At 42.9% G+C, this 24,155-nt stretch overlaps 1 protein-coding gene across 2 annotated transcripts; it reads left to right on the forward strand.

Moving 5' to 3' along the window:
• Nucleotides 1-3,554: 3,554 nt before the first annotated feature.
• On the forward strand, nucleotides 3,555-21,642 carry LOC135234774 (glucoside xylosyltransferase 2-like). 2 transcript variants are annotated; one of them, XM_064299680.1, is made up of 7 exons: nucleotides 3,555-4,207; nucleotides 10,272-10,467; nucleotides 11,633-11,764; nucleotides 12,823-13,074; nucleotides 15,334-15,457; nucleotides 16,648-16,820; nucleotides 18,904-21,642. In XM_064299680.1, exons 1-7 carry the CDS (start codon nucleotides 3,948-3,950, stop codon nucleotides 19,081-19,083), a joined length of 1,317 nt encoding a protein of 438 aa, XP_064155750.1. In that variant the 5' UTR covers nucleotides 3,555-3,947; the 3' UTR covers nucleotides 19,084-21,642. The 2 variants fall into 2 exon arrangements, with proteins under 2 accessions (XP_064155750.1, XP_064155753.1); XM_064299683.1 differs by lacking the exon at nucleotides 3,555-4,207 and adding an exon at nucleotides 8,801-9,177.
• The last annotated feature ends 2,513 nt before the right edge of the window (nucleotides 21,643-24,155 follow it).

Below are 24,155 nucleotides of genomic sequence, written 5' to 3' on the forward strand. Positions count from 1 at the left end.
GTACACTCACTCAGTTTTACACTTCAAACACACTCACCATTCATGCTGAAGTACGCTCACTCGGTTTTACACTTCAAATGTAGTCACTGCTCCTACTGAAGTACACTCACTCAGTTATACACTTCAAACACACTCACTGTTCCTACTGAAGTACACTCACTCAGTTATACACTTCAAACACACTCACCATTCATACTGAAGTACACTCACTCAGTTTTACACTTCAAACACACTCACTGCTCCTGCTGAAGTACACTCACTCAGTTTTACACTTCAAACACACTCACTGCTCCTGCTGAAGTACACTCACTCAGTTTTACACTTCAAACACAATCACCATTCCTACTGAAGTACACTCACCAAGTTAAACACTTCAAACACACTCACTGTTCCTACTGAAGTACACTCACTCAGTTATACACTTCAAACACACTCACTGTTCCTACTGAAGTACACTCACTCAGTTTTACACTTCAAACACACTCACCATTCATGCTGAAGTACACTCACTCGGTTTTACACTTCAAATGTAGTCACTGCTCCTACTGAAGTACACTCACTCAGTTTTACACTTCAAACACAATCACCATTCATGCTGAAGTACACTCACTCAGTTTTACACTTCAAACACACTCACTGCTCCTACTGAAGTACACTCACTCAGTTTTACACTTCAAACACACTCACTGCTCCTGCTGAAGTACACTCACTCAGTTTTACACTTCAAACACACTCACTGCTCCTGCTGAAGTACACTCACTCAGTTTTACACTTCAAACACAATCACCATTCCTACTGAAGTACACTCACCAAGTTAAACACTTCAAACACACTCACTGTTCCTACTGAAGTACACTCACTCAGTTATACACTTCAAACACACTCACTGTTCCTACTGAAGTACACTCACTCAGTTTTACACTTCAAACACACTCACTGCTCCTGCTGAAGTACACTCACTCAGTTTTACACTTCAAACACACTCACTGCTCCTGCTGAAGTACACTCACTCAGTTTTACACTTCAAACACACTCACCATTCCTACTGAAGTACACTCACCAAGTTAAACACTTCAAACACACTCACTGTTCCTACTGAAGTACACTCACTCAGTTATACACTTCAAACACACTCACCATTCATACTGAAGTACACTCACTCAGTTATACACTTCAAACACACTCACTGTTCCTACTGAAGTACACTCACTCAGTTATACACTTCAAACACACTCACCATTCATACTGAAGTACACTCACTCAGTTATACACTTCAAATGCAGTCATTGTTCCTACTCCAAAACACCACTCACTCACATCAGGGGTAACTGGGTGACTCATCCTGATAAGGCACTCTGGACTGTGCCAATGCTTACTGTGCCAACAGCCCAAGAACATTCTATTCTTTCTCTGCCTGTGCTAATTGTCAAAGCATGTGGTGTCAGCCATGGCTTTTTAACACAGAGAAACTCCAGTTTAAGTAAGCACTGGTGTAGTCCCAAATAAATACCAGACCATAGGACCCAAACCACACACAGGGCCTTAACAGATACCAGACCACGGGGCCCATCCACACACTGGAACAGAGACTTAACAGATACCAGACCATGGGGCCCATCCACACACTGGAACAGCGCCTTAACAGGATGAGCTTCACAGCAGCCCAATAATTATCATTGTCACGATATAAATTATTATGGTCTGTCATGTGTACAGAATTGGTACTGGGCCTAAGACAAAGACATCACACATTGAGTAGCCAGTAAAGCCATTATTATATCCGATTCTAATATATCTATTATATTTATTTTCTCATACATATTTGTTAGACCCTAGATTGATTATTTTGATTATTTGACATTGATCTGATTTAATACCGTTATTTACTCAATGTGTACACTGCAAAAAATAAAATAAAATAAAAACAAAACACCAGGAATCAAATCTTTTCAAACGTTAGTAACTGCATTCACATGCAGCGTTCTGGCTCAAAAGAACATTGTTTGCCGATTGCAAAGCTTTGAGGAATTCAGTGAGAAAGCTTTCCCATATGGGGATTCCACCACACTGCAGTCCCCCACCGTGCGCTTTCCTCCCAAAATTAGCCACTTAAGACCCCGCGGGCTGAGGGGGTCCCCTGCTTATTTTTTAAAAATAAAAAAAGTGCCATTATCACAGCAGGACAGGGGCAGAACTACCTCCACACTGCCTGTTCCGAAAAAGGCAGATTTAAAAGGAGAGCAGGCGGCTGTCCTTATGTATTTTCCCCCATTATTTAGACAGGGGGTTTCAGGCAGAGATCACAGCCACACACAACATGTTTACAGCACGCTAGGTAATCAGTTCAGCTACACACAACATGTTTACAGCACGCTAGGTAACCAGTTCAGTTACACACAACATGTTTACCTCACGCTAGGTAACCAGTTCAGCTACACACAACGTTTACATCACGCTAGGTAATCAGTTCAGTTACACACAACATGTTTACAGCATGCTAGGTAATCAGTTCAGTTACACACAACGTTTACATCACGCTAGGTAACCAGTTCAGCTACACACAACATGTTTACCTCACGCTAGGTAACCAGTTCAGCTACACACAACATGTTTACAGCATGCTAGGTAATCAGTTCAGCCACACATGTGTTTACAGCATGCTAGGTAATAGATCCAGTTCTCTAACCATTATACTACACTGCAGGCCTGAGTTACAGACCCAGTTCCTTAACATTATACTACACTGCAGCCCAGAGTTACAGACCCAGTGCCCTAACCATTATACTACACTGCAGCGCTGAGTTACAGACCCAGTTCCTTAACATTATACTACACTGCAGCCCACTAAACGCGGTACATGCACAATGGCTCCACTCAGTAGTGCAAAGGCTGTGCTCCAACAGTCCCCCCTGACCTTATGAACTTCCTGTTTAAAGGTTCTTTAGGCACGGTCAGTGAGATAATGTGCTGAGTGTGTGTGCTGTGTGTGTGTGTGCATGGGTGCATGTATATGTGTGTGTGCGTGTAGGCACCATCTGTGAGGTTTTGTTTGACTTGGTAGTGGATATACTTAGTTCCTCAGGGTTTTGACGGGCAGAGTTTTGACTAGGGTTACCAACAGTACTGTGTCAGCTGGGACATCCCATATTTCTGCCCAAACTGCTGTATCCTTTCTGTCCCACGCTTTGCAGTTTAAATCTTTTCTGGCTTGCTGTATGGGTAGCACGCTCCGCAAACGTAACACATTCACCACACATTCCACCGGAAACTCAGGGTTTCAAATAATTTGTTCAGGTCTGGTTTGTGGTCGCAGCCAGACAATGTGATGTTGAGTAACTGATGTAGGAAATTTTGCTGCACCTTTAAATTGTGCATCTTCTGTGTCAGTAACTCTCTGGTGTGATAGAACTGGCCCATTCACAATCTAAGTATCGATTGACGTTAATTGTAAGCCTAGAGCAACTTTAACATCAACACTGCAACACTGTTTCCTTTCCAAACACAGGGATCTCCACGCCGAGCAACCAAAGACTCTCATTCCTCACAAACATTAACTTCACTGCCCCCTGAGCAGCTGTAAACACAGTTCAGCTTCAGCTCCACAGAAAGCAACACAACAGAGCTCCAAACCTCTTAGCATGTATTACTTTTGATATAATGTAGTGAGCAGACCGATGTTATAAAGTATATAGCCTATGTGTAAAACGGAACAGTTTCGCCTGATGAAGGAGTATTGTTCAGCCACCCACAGCTGGCTTTAGTAAATATGGCCGTGGGCACGAGACGGCCTCCTGGCCCGGGTGATTTACCTTCGCAGTGTTGCTTACCGTCCCTCGGCACACTGGGACTGGAGAGAACTAACAACATCATGTCAGGTCTGGCTTTAATTTTCTGTCCCCGGGAGTGAGGGAGGCACACTCTCGCGGACGCGGGGAACGTATTTCACAATGAGAACGCACGGCAAGATTTTAGCCATCTTTCTGTGCGCCGCGCTCTCCGCGCTCCTGTATTTCTACGCGGGGAACGCCGCGGACGAGCGGTCTTTAAAACAAGCCTGGGTAGGGTCTTCAGCCGCCCTGAAAGGGGGAAATGCGGCGCCGGCGGATTCTGCCAAAACACCACAGCAAGCGGCACAAGGACAGCCGCGGTTAAACTGGCAAGGAATAAAACTTTTAACACAGCCGACCAGCATGCACGCAAAACCCAGGTAAGTGGCCACTTCTCACTATCTGAACAGCAGTCCCTCCCCGATCAGAGGCGCAATAGGAAAATGCAAACTAAACACAAAATTTAAGTAATTTATAGTGATTGAAACTTGCTGCCATAAATCCATAAGCATTTTTTTTTAATGCACCAGCCGCATTTTCCATTCATACACTCTGAGGAAGCAGAAAAACGGACATGCTTGCAGATAGTTTTATGTTGTTACTCAATGCCCAATATTCATCAGCAGAAGTTGCCCAATGTTGTTGTTTAAGGGGGTTTAGGGAAACCTGGCAACCTGGAGGGACACAGAGGACCTACAGGGGAATGGGAAAGACAGCCCAAATTATCATAACATTTGTAATGTAAATGTAATCAAAATATTTATTGACAGTGTTTCCTGGCTGTAAGCCTCCAACAGTTACTAAGTATAGTCCATTTCTTTTATGAAACGTGCTCTCTTGCCATCGAGCATATTAAGCTCTTGTTGCATTTAAACAATTGTGTAATGCAGTTTGCAGCCGCAGTTCATTACCTTGTACAAGCTGTGGACTGCCTTTCCTAGGAGGGGAGAGTTAGTCGTCCTCAATGTGAACACAGGAACACATTACCACAAACACACACATTACCACAAACGCACACATTACCACAAACGCACACATTACCACAAACACACACATACCACAAACACACACATTACCACAAACACACATTACCACAAAAGTGCACACACCACAAATGCACACATTACTACAAACGCACACAGTACCACAAAAGTGCACATTACCCCATACACACACATTACCACAAAAGCGCACATTACCACAAACGCACACATACCACAAACACACATTACCACAAACGCACACATACCACAAACACACATTACCACATACCACAAACGCAGACATACCACAAACACACATTACCACAAACGCACACATTACCACAAATGCACACATACCACAAACACACATTACCACAAACGCACACATTACCACAAACACACACATACCACAAACACACACATTACCACAAACGCACACATTACCACAAACGCACACATACCACAAACGCACACAATACCACAAACGCACACCTACCACAAACACACACATTACCACAAACGCACACCTACCACAAACGCACACATTACCACAAACGCACACATACCACAAACGCACATTACCACAAACGCACACATTACCACAAACGCACACATACCACAAACACACATACACAACCCACATACCACAATGCACATACCACAAAGCCACATTACATAAAACGCACACATTACCACAAACCACACATTACACACAACAAACATAAACATTACCATAAACGCACACATTACCACAAACGCACACATTACATTACAACAAACATATACATTACCACAAATGCACACATACCACAAACGCACACATTACATTACAACAAACATATACATTACCACAAACGCACACATACCACAAACGCACACATTACTACAAATGCACACATTACCACAAAAGCACACAATACCACAAAAGGACATATTACATTAAACAAACGCACACATTACCACAAACGCACACATACTAAAAACACACATTACCACAAACGCACACATACCACAAACGCACACATTACCACAAAAGCGCATACTACCACAAACGCACACATTACCACAAAAACATACATTACCACAAACGCACACAATACCGTAAACTAACGCATTACCACAAACACACATTACATTACCACAAATGCACACATTACCACAAGCGTATACATTACCACAAATGCACACATTACCACAAACACACATTACATTACCACAAATGCACACATTACCACAAGCGTATACATTACCACAAATGCACACATTACCACAAAAGCTCACAATACCACAAACACACACATTACAACTAACACACACATTACAACTAACACACACATTACCACTAACACACACATACCACAAACGCACACATTATCACAAATGCACACATTACCACAAACGCACACATCACCACAAAAGCGCACGTTACCACAAAAGCGCACGTTACCACAAAAGCACACATTACCACAAAAGCATACATTACCACAAACTCACATTACCACAAAAGCACACAATACCACAAACACACACATTACATTACCACAAACGCACACATTACCATGGCTGTGAAAATGACACATTCTTCTTAGGGAGAACAGTCAATGTCCATTCAAAATAGAAATTTTGGAGTGAGAGAACCAGAAACCCCATAGTGCACTGCCCCACGATATAGCGCCTAGCCTTTCTTTACATTTTAAAAAGCAAATAATGAAATAATTCATTTTAAACAGGAACCAAAATACAAGTTCTCTTAATTTAACATATTCTGCAGTTTGAGTGTTTTTTCTCCCAGTGAAAGTTACCTCTAATGAAGGCAGAAGGGTACCTGAGTACTCTCTGAATTTTATTCTGAATGGTTTCTAATTCCTCGATGCTGAAAGAACGAGTTTTACACTGCCTTATTGGAACTAAATGGTCTCTGATTCTTATGGGCTGAAAGAAGACTCAAACTAGCAGAATCACTTCAGTATTGATACTGGTTGGAACTGGCATCTGTCATGAGTTAGAAAATCAATACATTTTGTGGTTTGAATCAGTCCCATTGGTGCTAAAATTGGATTTACATTGCCAACCCTTCCACTTTAGTGACAATTTGTCACAAGCACACAAAACTGTAAACAGAGTAGCCATAATGTAAACCATCATATTGGGAATGGCAGTTGTGCATAATCATATTCTACTCCTTTGCATCAGCAGATTAATTATACTTAGTTTTCAATATGTATATTTCACAAAATATTTTTGTCACATGGAAATACATTTTAAAGGATTCTTAATCCTTTTAAAGTACAGGCTACAGTTAATACCTAAAGGATTTAAAATGTAAATGTTACAGTGTTTTTGCATATGTGTTTGGTATTTTGGATAAACATTATTGGCCACTAGTGTGTGCTCAGAGTAAATTCATATTGCTCAGGGAACACAATCATGCACCCCCTTTCTTTCACAAGAAACACGGGTGCACTTAAATCCCATACATTAAAATGTACATATTCCTGAACTCAGTGTTTCAGTCATAATGACTCTACTGTAAGAACACAGCCAGCATACGCCAGTAAAATGGCGACATGCGTACAGCATATTGTTTGTTTTCAGTGGCAGTTTGTCCAGTGTAGATGAAGTCATTCGACTCATGAGGCGAGCGCTGTTGACAGCGGCCATTTTGTCCTAACCCCCCGATGTTCTCCTTGCAGCTGTATCTTTCCCATGTTCTGCCTGGACACTGTGGAGTTGTCCTGTCAGTGGAGCATTAGGAACCATTTATCAGACTATTGTCCACCCGCTAATTGCCATTTAATCTAACAAGCTTGGTTATGATGCTTACACGGCATTCAGCCCATGCAGGATTGGCATTCAAATACAGTCATGGAGCATTACCTCCAGGATACACAGACCCCGGTTTCTTATAAGCCAGAAAACTACTGTGTCACAATGAGGTCTGTGGAGATGCTACAGTTTAAACCACAGCCACACCAGACGTACAGAGGCTGCTATGGCAACCATTTTGTTAAATCGAATAGGTCTTAAATCTGGCAGGTTTTGTTTTCATTGAATTTTGGTTCCATTTCTGTAACGCCGCGGAAGGGCATGTTTGCGGACTCTGAACAGAGGGCCTCCTCGGTCATCCTCTACACTGCCACTGCATTGTGGAAAAGTAAATGAGGTCATCGGTCCCTACTGACGGTGTTCCGAAGGGGGCGGAGCGAAAGTATGGCATGCCAGATACAGCACATTTAGCAGGATTTATGCGCGCTTCCACGGAAACCGGGTCTGAGGTAAACATGCACGGCTGTGCCAGGCCTGTTTGCGTGTCAGTAATCATGCGGTTATTCACATTACGCACGTGAAAGACAGACCATTGAGCAAAACAGCAGCCAGCCAAGACAATGCCTTCCACGAGACACTCGAGCCTCATTCCATCCATTGCTTCCAAACAGATCCAAAGCATTGTTCACATGGGAGGCGGCATTTGCTGGGGATGAGGGGGCACACTATTGTCAATAAAATTTATATAAACAAGATATTTCATCAAATATATTTTAAACACACTGTAAATACAAAACACATCAATAAATTACTTTAATGTATAAATTTTTTTAACCTAGTAGTGAAAAATAGAATAAGCTACTGTTTATTTGATAGAGAGATGTCCTTAAATTTTTACATACATTAGCTATTTTAAAGAAACGGCACATATGAAATGTGGACACAATTCAGTGTGCTCTGCCGGCTTAAAATAAATGGGGGATCCCGTTTCAGTGCCCCACAAAAAGCCATTAACGTGTCAGCCGCACAGATAGAGGACCCATTCACTGAAGCGCACAGAAATATCCCTCTGCTTCCCACTGGGCCTCCCTCCCAAAGAACTTTCAAAGTGATCTTCTGTTCATTTTGCTGAAGGAGGGAATCTCCACAGTTAGCTTTAACTACGACTCAAGGGAGCCGCTAACTTTAACTACGAGGGAGCCGGTTATGTACTTGCGGGGGGGGGGAACGCTTCGGCGTTTCTGTTGAAATGTGTTTTGTTAAATCGATGCTGGGGCGCAATGTATAGTTCTTCAGTATTCACCCGCATCGCATTCTAAGAAAATGAACCACAGAGCCACTGCCATACTGGGACTGGGACATGAGGGACTTTAAGCATCGATGGCTGTGGGTGCGGCTACGGTGACCGGAAGTAAGTCTGTGCTCTTTTGCGTGAATTTGACTTGCTCCCGTCTGCCACCGAAGCCTGCTGATCTCCGACGGGGGAACACTAACTGTCATCGTGGATCAGCAGGCTACGGCAGCAGCCAGGAGCAGGTCAAATTCACATGCATCGATTTCTGCTAGTAGAACGAGGGAACATAAATGGAAATTAGCAAAAGGTAAATTTCGCACAGACGTTAGGACAAATTTTTTTCACGCAGAAAGTAGTCAATGTGTGGAATAGCCTGCCAGGTCACGTAGTAGAGGCAGAAACTCTGGGGATTGTCAAGACTAGGGTTGATACAGTGTATACTATCTAGTCTAGGTAATTAGGGGACTATTTTAGTTGTGAAAATGGCAAGCTTTGTTGGGCTGAATGGCCTGTTCTTGTCATTATGTTATGTTATCTTATGCTATGCTAAATTCACGCATGTGCAAAAGAGCACAGATTTGCTTCTGGGAGACAGGGAGAGCAACCAGGCCCCTGATGGTGCTGTATTGGTGTTTGGATGGAACTGGATAAATGCAAAGCATTTTACACATCTCCCTCCATTTAAATATCCCTCCTGATGCTATGCCCTTGGTTTGACCTCTCAAGCAGAGGTTTTGAAAATAGGACTATTAGAAATCAAGCAAACCAAGTTGTGCAGCATCATGTCGGTGCGGTTATGTAAAAAGATGAACATCATTAAGAATTTTTAATTTAGAACTCCCATAGAGAGTAATAGTAGCCTGGTGTCTATTTAATATAGAACTCTACTCCCATAGAGAGTAATAGTAGCCTGGTGTCTATTTAATATAGAACTCTACTCCCATAGAGAGTAATAGTAGCCTGGTGTCTATTTAATATAGAACTCTACTCCCATAGAGAGTAATAGTAGCCTGGTGTCTATTTAATATAGAACTCTACTCCCATAGAGAGTAATAGTAGCCTGGTGCCTATTTAATATAGAACTCTACTCCCATAGAGAGTAATAGCAGCCTGGTGTCTATTTAATATAGAACTCTGTATCATAGAGAGTAAAAGCTGATATAGAATTCTGTACCATAGAGAGCAATAGTTATTGTAGAACTCTGTACCATAGAGAGTAAAGTTAATGTAGAACTTTGTGCCATAGAGAGTAATAGTTAATATAGAACTTTGTGCCTTTGAGAGTAAGAGTTAATATAGAAACCTGTACTACCATGCTGAGTATACATAGCAGCTACACAGCCAGTGCACATATAGATCTTAGATCACATGCTCATGTTGTGCTTATGTGCCCTCTGATAGGGTGAGGACTGAATGGGGGCGGGCCTTGCCCAGAGGCCCCATCATCGGTGAGACGATGCACCTGGCGGCGGTGGTCTGTGGGGACCGTGTAGAAGAGGCCTTCACCATGCTCAAATCTGCCCTGATCTTCAGCCTCAAGAGAATAAAGTTCCACATCTTCACAGAGCATGCCCTGGCCACAGTGTTTGATAAAGGGGTGCGTTTGTTTTCTTAGACTGTCATTTTATTGCACATCTCTTGTGTGAGTATCTCAGTGGTGGGTTGTAACTGGGTCTGTGAGTAATGGGTTGTAACTGGGTCTGTGAGTGGTGGGTTATAACTGGGTCTGTGAGTAATGGGTTGTAACTGGGTCTGTGATTGGTGGGTTATAACTGGGTCTGTGAGTAATGGGTTGTAACTGGGTCTGTGAGTGGTGGGTTATAACTGGGCCTGTGAGTGGTGGGTTGTAACTGGGTCTGTGAGTGGTGGGTTGTAACTGGGTCTGTGAGTGGTGGGTTGTAAATGGGTCTGTGAGTGGTGGATTGTAAATGGGTCTGTGAGTGATCAGATGTAAATGGTTCTGTGAGTGATAAGTTGTAAATGTGTCTGTGAGTGATCAGTTGTAAATGGGTCTGTGAGTCATCAGTTGCAACTGAGTCTGTGAGTGATCAGTTGTAACTGGGTCTGTGAGTGATCAGTTGTAAATGGGTCTGTGAGTGATCAGTTGTAACTGGGTCTGTGAGTGATCAGTTGTAAATGGGTCTGTGAGTGATCAGTTGTAACTGGGTCTGTGAGTGATAAGTTGTAAATGAGTCTGTGAGTGATCAGTTGAAAATGGTTCTGTGAGTGATAGGTTGTAAATGGGTCTGTGAGTGATGTGTTTTGACGGGGTCTGAGTGATGAATTGTAAATGGGTCTGTGAGTGATGTGTTTTAACGGGGTCTGAGTGATGAATTGTAAATGGGTCTGTGAGTGATGTGTTTTAACCGGGTCTGAGTGATGAATTGTAAATGGGTCTGTGAGTGATGTGTTTTAACCGGGTCTGAGTGATGAATTGTAAATGGGTCTGTGAGTGATGTGTTTTAACGGGGTCTGAGTGATGAATTGTAAATGGGTCTGTGAGTGATGTTTTTTAACGGGGTCTGAGTGATGAATTGTAAATGGGTCTGTGAGTGATGTGTTTTAACGGGGTCTGAGTGATGAATTGTAAATGGGTCTGTGAGTGATGTGTTTTAACGGGGTCTGAGTGATGAATTGTAAATGGGTCTGTGAGTGATGTTTTTTAACGGGGTCTGAGTGATGAATTGTAAATGGGTCTGTGAGTGATGTGTTTTAACGGGGTCTGAGTGATGAATTGTAACATTGTGCATTTTCTTTTTCAGCTGAAGAGATGGCCCCGGTTTCTCTCCCCCAGGTTTCAGTACAGCATATACCCAATCACATTCTCCGCAGAGAATGCTGAGGAGTGGAAGAACCTGTTCAAGCCATGCGCCGCCCAGCGCCTCTTCCTCCCCGTGAGAACTGAACACCTCTGCATTTACATCACCGTCCCCATGTTATTCACAGGCATCTAAAAGAAGAGAAGAGTCTGCCATCATATGCACTGCTTGCTTTTTATCACAGTTTAGTGCACTTGAATGTTTGGGCCTAAACCTTCACCGTTGATTCAATAGCAAGGCAATATACTGTTCCCTCCAGTGCTCCACAGATTTCTCTTGTTAGTTGGTGATTTTTGCAGCTGGAGAGATCCATGCTTCACCACAGTCGCACCTGCATAATCAGAATTCAGAGGCAATGTCCACAATGTCCACAGAATAAAGATTAATTGTAATTAAACATTCAGCACAGGAAATATTGGGGCCGAGTTCCTCATTCATTCCAAAAGGACAGTGCTTCAACGTATGACCCAAAACACTTATTTTCTGTGAACTGCTAACTATAAATTACCAGCTCTTGAACCAACAGAAAAGTTTACTGTAAATCATTGCATATAAACACTAGTGATGACCACTGGGAATTTTAACATGTAGTCTCTTACTGTGTTGAGAATTTAAAGCCAGCATCTATGCATATTCTTGGGCCTTACATTTCAAACACAGCAATATTCAGCTTGCAGTGTGGACATACTTCACAGGCATGCTAGCCTCCTCAGACAGTGGTTAGCGTGCATGCTAGCCTCCTCAGAAAGTCAGAATGCAGCTCTGCAAATGGACAGGAAGGACACAAAGCACTGGCAGCACGTTTCAGGATGTGTGTGCTAAAGTCCAACTTCTCCAACCCTGCAGTAGTACAGAGGCCCTAAAAAGGTCTAGCCTGTATTCAGCCTCTGTATTCACATTCTACTGCGAAAGGACACAGAGTTCAGGTCAATTTCATTTTCAGTGTGAGCAATGAAAAAATGAATTGAAATTTTAGTTATTAATTGCCTCTGATGTTCTCTGATGTGTGTTTTTCAATTCATGAATTGAATTCAATTAAAATGGAATTAACCGCAATTTTGGTATGTGCATTGAAGTTTAATCTCAGATGATTTTGTAGATAATACTGCAATACCGCCCCTGCCTGCACGCAGGTTTTGCTGAAGGACGTGGATTCGCTCCTGTACGTGGATACAGATGTGCTCTTCCTGCGGCCCATGGACCACATCTGGAGCATCCTGAAGGACTTCAACAGCACCCAGCTGGCCGGCATGGCTCCGGACCACGAGATCCCCAAAACCGGCTGGTACAGCCGCTACGCGCGGCACCCCTTCTATGGGGCAGCGGGGCTCAACTCCGGGGTGATGCTGATGAACCTGACCCGGATCAGGGGCACACTGTTCAAGGTGAGGAACTTCAGAGGGAAGCTGCTCAAGACTGCTTAAACAGCTGAACTGGTTCCTGGTTTCAAATGCGAAACCTGACGAAAGACTCAGTAGTACACCAGCAGTGCAGCGTACGCAGAAGCAAAGTGTGCCAGTCGTGGCTTGTTCAGGTACACCAGGAGGGGAGCGCACGCGTACTGCAGCGTAGGGTAAGGGAAGCAAAGTGTGCCAGTGGTGGCTTGTTCAGGTACACCAGGAGCAGAGCGCACGCGTAGTGTAGGGTAAGGGAAGCAAAGTGTGCCAGTGGCGGCTTGTTCAGGTACACCAGGAGCAGAGCGCACGCGTAGCACTAGAAATAGTGCTATTTCCACCTGATAACATACCCAGATAGACGATTCTGGGACAAATGTGGTTGTGTTCAGGTACTTAGGGCTCAGTTATGGCAATGGCAAGTGTATTGTGGGCCAAACGTGGCAAAAGTCCCCCTATCCACATGTAAGGTTAGTGCAGCATTTCAGTTTTGGGCCAAAAGTGACCCGACTGTAACCATCCACATTTACCTTTTATCGCGGCATTTGGATCCCGGGTCAAGCGTGGCCCAGGTGCATATCACACCTGAGAGACAGGCTCATCGGGGTTGAGTTGTGGCTGTGTCCTGGGACACACCTGAGACACAGGCTCATCAGGGTTGAGTTGTGGCTGTGTCCTGGCACACACCTGAGACACAGGCTCATCGGGGTTGAGTTGTGGCTGTGTCCTGGCACACACCTGAGAGACAGGCTCATCGGGGTTGAGTTGTGGCTGTGTCCTGGCACACACCTGAGAACGGCTCATCGGGTTGAGTTGTGGCTGTGTCCTGGCACACACCTGAGAGACAGGCTCATCGGGGTTGAGTTGTGGCTGTGTCCTGGCACACACCTGAGACACTGGCTCATCTGGGTTGAGTTGTGGCTGTGTCCTGGCACACACCTGAGAGACAGGCTCATCGGGGTTGAGTTGTGGCTGTGTCCTGGCACACACCTGAGACACTGGCTCATCTGGGTTGAGTTGTGGCTGTGTCCTGGCACACACCTGAGAGACAGGCTCATCAGGGTTGAGTTGTGGTTGTGTCCTGGCACACACCTGAGAGACAGGCTCATCGGGGTTGAGTTGTGGCTGTGTCCTGGCACACACCTGAGAAACTGGCTCATCTGGGTTGAGTTGTGGCTGCGTCTGGCACACACCTGAGAACGGCTCATCGGTTGCATGGTTGTGGCTGTGTCCTAGGCACAGGCCACCGAGGACACCTGGCTCATCCGCTGGGTGAGTTGGCTGTGATCAAATGCACAACCTGAGAACAGCATGTCCGTTTGATGTGGCTGTGCTCTTCCACACCATAACATGGCAATCTGAGGTTGAAGGTTCTGGCAGTGCCTGCCACACCCAGAAACTTCATCCCAAGCCTTTTCTTTTTTTAGGTTTTCCTTGTAAAAGGTGTGCTGGGGGTTGTACAGATCCCCTGCTTTCATAATCATGTCAGTAGCTTTCAGTTCCCCGTCACCTGGTGGTGTGTGCAAGCATGTGGCTATCGAGAGCAGATCAAAGTATTGGGTAGGCTCTCATTACCATCAATATGATTCCGCGAAAGGTTAGAATGGAGTCAATGAAACTGACAAATTAAAGTAATAAATTTAACCAAATGTTCCTTTTGAAAGCTGAAACTTAAATGCCCTGCAGTACATAGCCATAGCAATCAATCTGGAGAGTGAAATCTGGCTCAACCGCTTCGCTGGGTTCCGCTGGCAGTTACGTCTTGACAAAAGCGCTGTTGTTCTAGTTTCACACATTTGCTGCAGGGAGGATTTCGGTAGCACTGTCAGGTTGGATATCAACAGGAAAAATTAATAAATCATTTATCAATTGTTCATGCTGGTTTGTGCAATTATAAACCATTGTTTCATTATACATGCTCATTATAATGATTAATAAAAGATCAATATTGTTATGGCACATACCTGCTTTATTGCATTTTCACAAATATACTCATAAATATTCTTATGTGTGAAATAAGTGTAAAATTACAACAAAAACTGGCAAACTATTGAGTATTCAAAATCATATCCCACACTACTCTGCATAGATATATGATAACGTGGAACAGACTCACTGGGGGAATAGGCTGACCTCCCAAAATGTCATTTCCTGATCTAGAGAAATGACTCCTGTTAGCCTGTCATGTGTTACTGATCCTACAGAGCAGTATGACTCCTGTTAGCCTGTCATGTGTTACTGATCCTACAGAGCAGCTTGATTCCCACTGGTCTGTCATGGGAGGACCTTCTTCAGCCGCTATATGAGAAGTACAAGGACCTCATCGCCTGGGGCGACCAGGACCTCCTCAACATCATCTTCCACTACAACCCAGGTACACAGCCTGCTGGAAGCCATCTGATTGGCTCTTGGGGGCTGCCATACCCCGGATACACTGATACATAAAATATTGCTGAAAGCATACTTGTCAAACCATTAGGTGACTATTCGTGCCTTGTGGATTTAGGCACAAGCCATCTCAAAAGAAGCCCTTTTATGAAAAAAATAAATGTTTTAACATGGGGTGAAAAATGTCACTCAGTAGCATTAAGTAATTTATTGGTATTGACCTTGCCTTCTCAGCATTCTAACCCTAACCCTAACCCTAACCCTAACCCTAACCCAAACCATGCCAGGACCACACCCACACCATTATTGATCCACTCAGGGCTTTACCCGAACCATGCCAGGACCACACGCAGACCATTACTGATCCACTCAGGGCTTTACCCAAACCATGCCAGGACCACACCCACACCATTACTGATCCACTCAGGGCTTTACCCAAACCATGCCAGGACCACACCCACACCATTACTGATCCACTCAGGGCTTTAGAATCCCATGTATCCTCAAGATTAGATCATGCTTCTGAAGTGCACACTTCATTGCACTGTTGTCCTTTTATGATGATGTCATTCCCTCAGAGTTCCATGCTGACATCACCTTGGACACCATTTCTCATGTATTGTCAATATGTTGAGCCATCTTAGTCACTGAATCTCCACAACAGTCTCCCTCTTTCAATGAGGTTTTCTGTTACAGCCATGTTATCGGTAATAACAGGGAACCTGGCCTGTCCAGCATTATTAACCATGGCTCTAGGCATGCCGGGATGTTTATTTTAGTGTAAGCCCCACCTACGTAGCAGTCTCTGATTTGTGAATGTTTTTTTCCTGATTTACCCAAGAGTATCCCATTTTCTGTCCGTTGTCAACACGTTTATGTGTTGACCAAAAGTAGACATGCCAACACAAACTATTATGGTCCCTATTAAGTCCTTAGCAAGAGAAACATGTTCGACATTGGATTAAAGGTTCAGGAGAACAGATTCCAGATGTTTTCTGTACAAACCAGAAACAACTGTCCCCTCAGCCAGTTACGCCAGACAGACCTGAAGCCATCATTGATGACAATGTCTCTTTAGAGCTCACTGATTTTTCACTAAGTGTTCTTCCTTAGGCGAATACGGCAGGTGTTTGGAACGCCAAGTTGTCATGGTGATGTGTGCCCACTGTTTTCCAGAGTACCTTTACACCTTTCCGTGCCAGTGGAACTACCGCCCGGAGCACTGCGCGTACGGTAGCAACTGCAAGGGCGCGGAGGAGGAAGGAGTCTCCATCCTCCACGGCATCCGCAGAGTTTACCATGACGACAAGCATCCCGCCTTCAAAGCCATTTATGATGTGGTGCGCAAGGTAAACACACAGAGTAACGTAACATAACAAAACACAACACAACACAACACAACATAACACAACATAAGACAACATAACATAACACAGCATAATATAACACAACATTACACAACACAACATAACACAACACAACACAACAACATAACACAACATAACACAACACAACAACATAACATATTCAGAGTTTGCGTTAACGCAGGTGAATTTACACAGACCCCCCCACCCCCCCCACCCCAAAGCAGGAAAAAATACACTACATTCTATAAATGCAGGTATTCCCTCTGTTTTTAGATTACAACAGGTGATGACCCAGATTTGAATGCATCAAAATAATTACTCCTGTTTTTTTTGATCCAATCATCTTTTGTGTCTGACATTTGTGTTGCTTATTGATCATAATATTTACACAACTGTTGGTAGCATTGCCAGATTTAAAGAGGTAGTGCTTAATTTGTAGGAAAAGTCAAAAACAAGATGCCATGTGCCCTAGCTGGCTTATAAAAGATAATGCCTTTGATCTGTTCACTGTGCATGTTATCATTGTATTGTGGCCATTTAAAACTCTGGAACACCAAAAAAAGATACTGCTCGCAGTAAAAAAGAATGCTAGTAGTACTGCCGTCATCTATATGAAGAAGCATATTCACAGTTAGTTTGTGAAAACTTACCTCCGCAGCAGCAAACTGTCGATGGTAAGATTATATAGCTACACTTTTCTTGCCTGCCATGACCATGTTACTATAAAGTGGTCACTAAAGGTCATATACATTAGCAGGTTAAGTCATGTTCTAAGTAAAAAATCAGGTTTGTTTAAAAAAATTGTAGGCCTTTTAAAGTTGTAAAGATGATGCTTTTCTGCCTGTATGAGAGCATGCTATCTGTAAGGTGCTTGCTGGTGTGGTCTTGTTTTTCCCTCAGCTTTGCTGCATACATCTCAGTCATCCGATTTTACTTCAGTTATTTCCGCTTCATTAAGGATAATAAGCTGTGCTTTCATGAGCAGATGCGCACTTTTTAGGCAGGGAGGTTGCATTGTTGGTTTGAGTTTATGTGAAGCCTGGGCTCTCCTTGTTGTGAACTTAGTCTTGCTCTAATATGAATTTTAAAAATGTATTTACATAATTGTGTTTTTTCTTTTTTTGTACCACCATAAGACGATAGAGTTGGAATAGCTGGGACGATGACTGCATTACCTTCAGGAATACAGTCGTGTCATAGGATTAGCTCCAAGGAGCACTGGAGCTGGGCATAGCATGTGTGGAAAATGTATTCTGAGAAAACCTACCCAGATGGCCTACCCACTTTTTCACAGGCCTGCAAAAAAACAGGAGTAAATAAAACAGCAATCGCTCCAAGGGTTTTTTTTTATTAGCTGCTATGACAAAAAATTTTATCCAAACTTCAAAACATTATTTGTAGCTTATTTCATCCCACTTCCGTTACAAGTGTCGTAATAAAATTATGAATGACATACATTCATTGTGCTATTATTGTGAATTGGCATACTTATGGCAAAAAGTTATTTTTATCAGAACACAAGTGAATTCATGTAAAACGCAGATTTGAAATTTCCTGTGTTCCAAAGAAGCAGCATTCCATGGGCTAGCATGACAACTATAATTGGAATAACAGTAATTACACTAATAATATTAATAGTAATAGTATATGGAGCAGCAGCACCAATGTGGGTGTAGCAGTAATATTTGTTAGATGTTCTTTGCCACCAGAGTAACACAGTCTATTCGCATGGTACAAGTTTTACTCAATGAGGTCCTGAAAATGGGCCGGCTGAGCTCACTGCCACAGTAAACTTAAAAAATGAAATGTGGAATTACTGAAATGGAAGCCTTTTTCCTTTAAAAAAATCTGTACATTTGAGCCTCAGTTATAGACCTTTCGAGCATCAACACATTGTGAAAAACAGAAGATTAGCAGCAGCAGATTTTAAAATGTTCATACCCTTACTGAATTTGGTCTGAAAACCCATGTGTCATAGTGATAGGGTCTGGATCCGATGTACACACTGATAGGGAATGAATCACGTGCACATACCGATGGAGTCTTTCTGTGATTTTTTTTTCAGTACCCCCTTGAAGACAACATGGCACACGCCCTGTTTGAGCCGCTGCAGTCGAAGTTCCTGGACACAGTTAACACTCTGTGTGGCCGAATACCCCAGATCTTCCTCAAGCAGGTGGAGAAGACCATGAGGACGATGTTTGAACAGAGGCTGATCGTACCCACTAAACCACAACCTAAATAAAAAAACCACACGCTCCGACATCACAGGAACACTGCTCTACCCTGACTCAAACGTCACCCCAAACCTTATCCAAAACTTGACCCGATCCAGACTCAAAATCTGACCCAAGCTGGACCCACACCTGATCCAAGCCTGACCCAAACTTTACCCAATACCTGACTGACCAAAACTAACTTGAGCCAGCTGCCTCCCCCCTTACCGGATAACGCTGGCGATTTATTCAGTTTTGTTTATATATTCCATGAAAAGAATAATCCCAACTAGAAACCATTATTGTCCATCAAGCCATTGTTCTCTAAAAATACATGAAAATATATCATATACTTAATGGGTCAATTGCAGTGTACTTAGCTGAGGTTTAAAACTCAGGTTTAAGACCACAGAACTGCATGTGAACTGGAGCAGCTATCCAATGCTGTGGAATAAGGATTAGATATTCCAACTGAAAGCACACAGCAACTGATCCACTGTTGCTTTGGTCAGCATGATTCAGCAAGTACAAAGAACCTAGTCTTTGTACTTTTAACTGAGACAGCTTCATAAATTTAAAATGATTGCTTTTTCAATATGTGAAAAGTAGTTCTGTTTCAGGTAGACTGACGGTAAGGAAGGCAAAGTGCATGCTGGGTAAGCACATACTCGGTGTGTACTAATGCGCATCCTTTTCAGTTACGTAAACATCCAAAATGCAGCTGGTGGCGAGTTGGCTACTGCAGTATATTATGGCAGTCCATTTTAACATTTAATAGCCTGACCGGATTCACATTACAGATATCTGTAATTAATTTATGACTAGTAAGATTGAAGTTACTTTTGCCATTCAGTTGTATGGAACCTCCGATTAAAGATATCTACAATTCAGATTTGAGTATCAAACACATGACTTATCTTTAATTCCTCGTGATTTAAGCTATTTAAATGATCGTTTTTGATATCTGAATCTAAGATATTATTAGTCAAAACACAATTGTAGATAACTTTTCAAAACTAAAATGTCGATATCTTGAATTTGATACAAGTCCTTTTAAGATATATAAAAAGAAGTTATGGATATCTTTAAAGAAGACCGGTATGTGTGACAAGTCGAATAACAATGTCTGTGACGTCATTATAGACACCTTAAAAGGTCTTTTGAATAGTCAATATATTTGCAGATATCTTGAATTATCGTTTTTACTAGTCAGTTTATAATTACATATATATTCTGTATTATCATTCTGACTGGCCACATTGTAATTACGACTAGTCAAAATGCATTTGTAGAATGCATTTTGTAAAATGTAATTATGGATAGTCAAGCGAGGCTATTAAATGTTAAAATGGCTTGCCATATATTTACTGCCCACGAGTCATGGCTTTCCTTGGTTTGCCGATTCACTACCACATCGAATGTGTTTAAATGCACGGGACCTACATAATGAAAATAGTCCCCATCTAATGAACAATTTGCTCCGTTTTGAAGTAAATTTTGTGATAATATGTTGCATTTAAAAAAAATGAAAATATGTCTTTCTGAGCTGTATTTAATGACTTCAGCGCACAACTAAAATGAATGGCTTCATGGTTGAACGATAAGTGGGTTAGGAAAATGTCAAAAAGCACTTGGAGTTGGTATTTTCAGTTTTGGTATTTGCAAAGGATATGTTGACGATACTGAAAAAAATGAAGATTACCTTGAATGTACTGGCACTTTGGAGACAGTTCATGTTAAATGTCTGTTTTTTTGGTGAAAACTTGAATAGGATAAATGTGAATAGGAGGGGCTAAAGCACAGTGTGTGTGTGACCTGCTATTGCCTCAGAGCTTACAAAATGCGTTTCTATAATGCATGTCTTTTCCAACAGCCGGCATAATTTTCCACTGCATGCCACGTCATTCTACAGAAACCATTTCATTCATGTCTTTTCCAGAAGAAAATTTAGCTGAACTACACTTTCCAAACTGAGCCAAACAGCAAACAGAGTGCCTGTTCTACTGCCTGCAGAACTATTATTATTATTATTATTATTATTATATTTTTTATTTTTTATTATGATGTTGTTGTTTTTATTATTGTTGTTAGTATTATTTGTACTATGGTTTTCAGAAGCCAAAAAGTGAACCATGGATCAAAATTGCAAAATTACTTAACTAGTTAATATGTGTCCAAATTATGATCCCTTATAGAAATACACACATTGCAACATTGTAAGCATATTATCAATATAAACTGACAAATACTTCTTTATTTTATTTTTTATTTAAGAAAAAACATTGTCTGAAAGAGACCATAATTTGTATATTTGCCCATATATTGTGAAGTGTTAAAATATCTTGATAATATATTTTATTTTGATACATTTTCAGTATATTCTGTATTTACAAGGGATCATTTGTGTAAACCCACAGGAAAAAACGAAATGCTATTTGTCCTAGATTCTACTTTTTGCGTTGATTCTACTTAAACAGAATCTTCGGGCTCTGTACACACTGAATACAGAGAGGTGAATTTTGTCATTGTAATTAAAGTTATAAAAGTAAATGTTTCCAGATTTTTTACTGACATTTGTTCATAATATTTCACTGTGTTTAAAAAACATTATCACAAGAGCAGGGGAGTTAACACTGTAATGATGAAGGGAAAAATGGGTTTGTGAGGCTCTTTTAGAGTCTCCTAATTTGGTATATCCAGATTAACCCAGAAAGAGAAAATGGAGCACTTTAGAAAATTCTGCCTTATTCCAAATTCAGAAATAGTAATCCTGAATTAAATCCAGACCATGCCAGTGCCTACTGTGGCAGAATCCCTCGAGGATGATGGGAAATTGCCTACTGCACAGCCCAGGGATGGTGGGGTCCAGTCAGGGGTCTGCTCCAGGGATGGTAGGGTCCAGTCAGGGGTCTGCTCCAGGGATGGTAGGGTCCAGTCAGGGGTCTGCTCCAGGGATGGTAGGGTCCAGTCAGGGGTCTGCTCCAGGGATGGTAGGGTCCAGTCAGGGGTCTGCTTCAGGGATGGGAGAGTTCAGTCAGTCAGGGGTCTGCTCCAGGGATGGAAGGGTTCAGTCAGTCAGGGGTCTGCTCCAGGGATGGGAGGGTCCAGTCAGGGATCTGCTCCAGGGATTGAAGAGTTCAGTCAGTCAGGGGTCTGCTCCGGGGATGGTAGGGTTCAGTCAGGGGTCTGCTTCAGGGATGGAAGAATTCAGTCAGTCAGGGGTCTGCTTCAGGGATGGGAGGGTTCAGTCATTCAGGGGTCTGCTTCAGGGATGGAAGACTTCAGTCAGTCAGGGGGCTGCTCCAGGGATGGGAGGATTTAGTCAGGGGTCTGCTCCGGGGATGGTAGGGTTCAGTGAGGGGTCTGCTTCAGGGATGGAAGAATTCAGTCAGTCAGGGGTCTGCTTCAGGGATGGAAGAATTCAGTCAGTCAGGGGTCTGCTTCAGGGATGGAAGAATTCAGTCAGTCAGGGGTCTGCTTCAGGGATGGGAGGATTCAGTCAGGGGTCTGCTCCAGGGATGGGAGGATTCAGTCAGGGTCTGCTTCAGGGATGGGGGGGTTCAGTCAGGGGTCTGCTTCAGGGATGGGAGGGTCCAGTCAGGGGTCTGCTTCAGGGATGGGAGGGTTCAGTCAGTCAGGGGTCTGCTTCAAATTTAGGAAAGAAATTGTGTATGTCAAATGTTGTTCATGGTTTGAGTTGAGCCCCTTAGTTCCAGTGACACGATTCTGTGCTTCCCCAATATATATACATACACACACATACACACACACACACACATATACATACGCACACACTTTCTGGAGCTTTCTAGAATGACATGGGTCCCATTATGTCTGGTGTAAAGCAAATATAGAATTTCACAGTAAAACCATCCTACCCACTGTCAAACATGGTGGTGGTAGTGTGATGGCATTGGGATGCTTTGCTGCCTTGGGACTTGAGCAACTTGCTGTTATTGAAGGAGCAATGAATTCTGCTCTGAAAAAAAAAATTGAGAATGTCCAGTCATCAGTCCATGAGCTGAAGCTCAAGTGAAACTGGATTATGCAGCAAGACAATGATCCAAAACACAAGTTCGCATCTGAATGGCTGAAAGGAAACGGAATCAAAGATTTGGAGTGGCCTAGTCGAAGTCAGAATAATTTTTCACGCCGCTGTCCATGCGTGCTCTGCGGCGACTGCACGGTCACTCACCAGTCTGGGTCGCGGCATCACCGATTGTGCGTCGCGCCTCCCCCTGCCTCCTGATAACGGGACCGGCGCAGACGCAGCAGAGCCTGAATTCAAGGCGCTGCTCTCCTGCCGGGCGAATTCGCCGCAGCATCTCTCTCTCCTGCTCAGAGCTGTCTGGGCCCGTGCTCCTGCTGCTGTCCACACGATCCTGCTTCCCTATTACACAATCAGAAATTAACGGAGTGTCCAAGACAACTATCTGTTCAGGGGCACAGGTTTGATTGTGGCACCAAGGCATCGTGCAAACGAAACAACTGCTTCCGGATGTTTATTGGTGGCCTGGTGTGGACGCACTATACTGTAACTCAGGAATTGCAATATCCCAACTGTGTCCGTCATCTGACAAAACACCAATACCTTCTGCTGCACCATTACCACCCGTCCCGCTTCCCTCAGAACCATGAGAGGTTAGCGATGGATGTGGTTGGTCCTTTACAATACATTCTACAGATTTGCGAAACAATTTACAGATTTGTGAATCCATTCTACAGATTTGTGACTTTGGCTACAAAAATACCTCCATACCTTGTGAACTAAATGCTGTATCCTCCAGTCCCACTGGATGGCAGTAGTGTAAAGACATGGCTTTGCATAGCTAGTATGACTGTAGGAACGGGACCTGGAAACAAAGAGGAGCTGGAGCACACTTAATATATTGGCAGTTAAGTTTTACTAATGCTCCTTTGTTTCAATCTATATTTGGTGTCAGAGACAAAACAAATAAAATATTCCCGCATGAAAAGGAAATGTACGTGAACTGGAATGTGATTGGCTTTTTTCAGTTGTGAATGCATGGAAAATAGGTCACATTGATTGGTTTGCAGCTTCACATTTTTACGTCGCTGACTTTTGAAAATGCGAACTACA

This window comes from Anguilla rostrata, chromosome 11 (assembly GCF_018555375.3).
Source record: "Anguilla rostrata isolate EN2019 chromosome 11, ASM1855537v3, whole genome shotgun sequence".
In the NCBI taxonomy this organism is placed as follows: Eukaryota; Metazoa; Chordata; class Actinopteri; order Anguilliformes; family Anguillidae; genus Anguilla; species Anguilla rostrata.

Excerpts from the sequence above, each read along its gene's own strand:
- LOC135234774 (XM_064299680.1), top strand. The coding sequence starts at position 3,948 with ATGAGAACGCACGGCAAGATTTTAGCCATCTTTCTGTGCGCCGCGCTC. Across the intron at positions 15,458-16,647 it reads CATCTTCCACTACAACCCAG|AGTACCTTTACACCTTTCCG; the intron begins GTACACAGCCTG and ends ACTGTTTTCCAG. Across the intron at positions 16,821-18,903 it reads TTTATGATGTGGTGCGCAAG|TACCCCCTTGAAGACAACAT; the intron begins GTAAACACACAG and ends TTTTTTTTTCAG.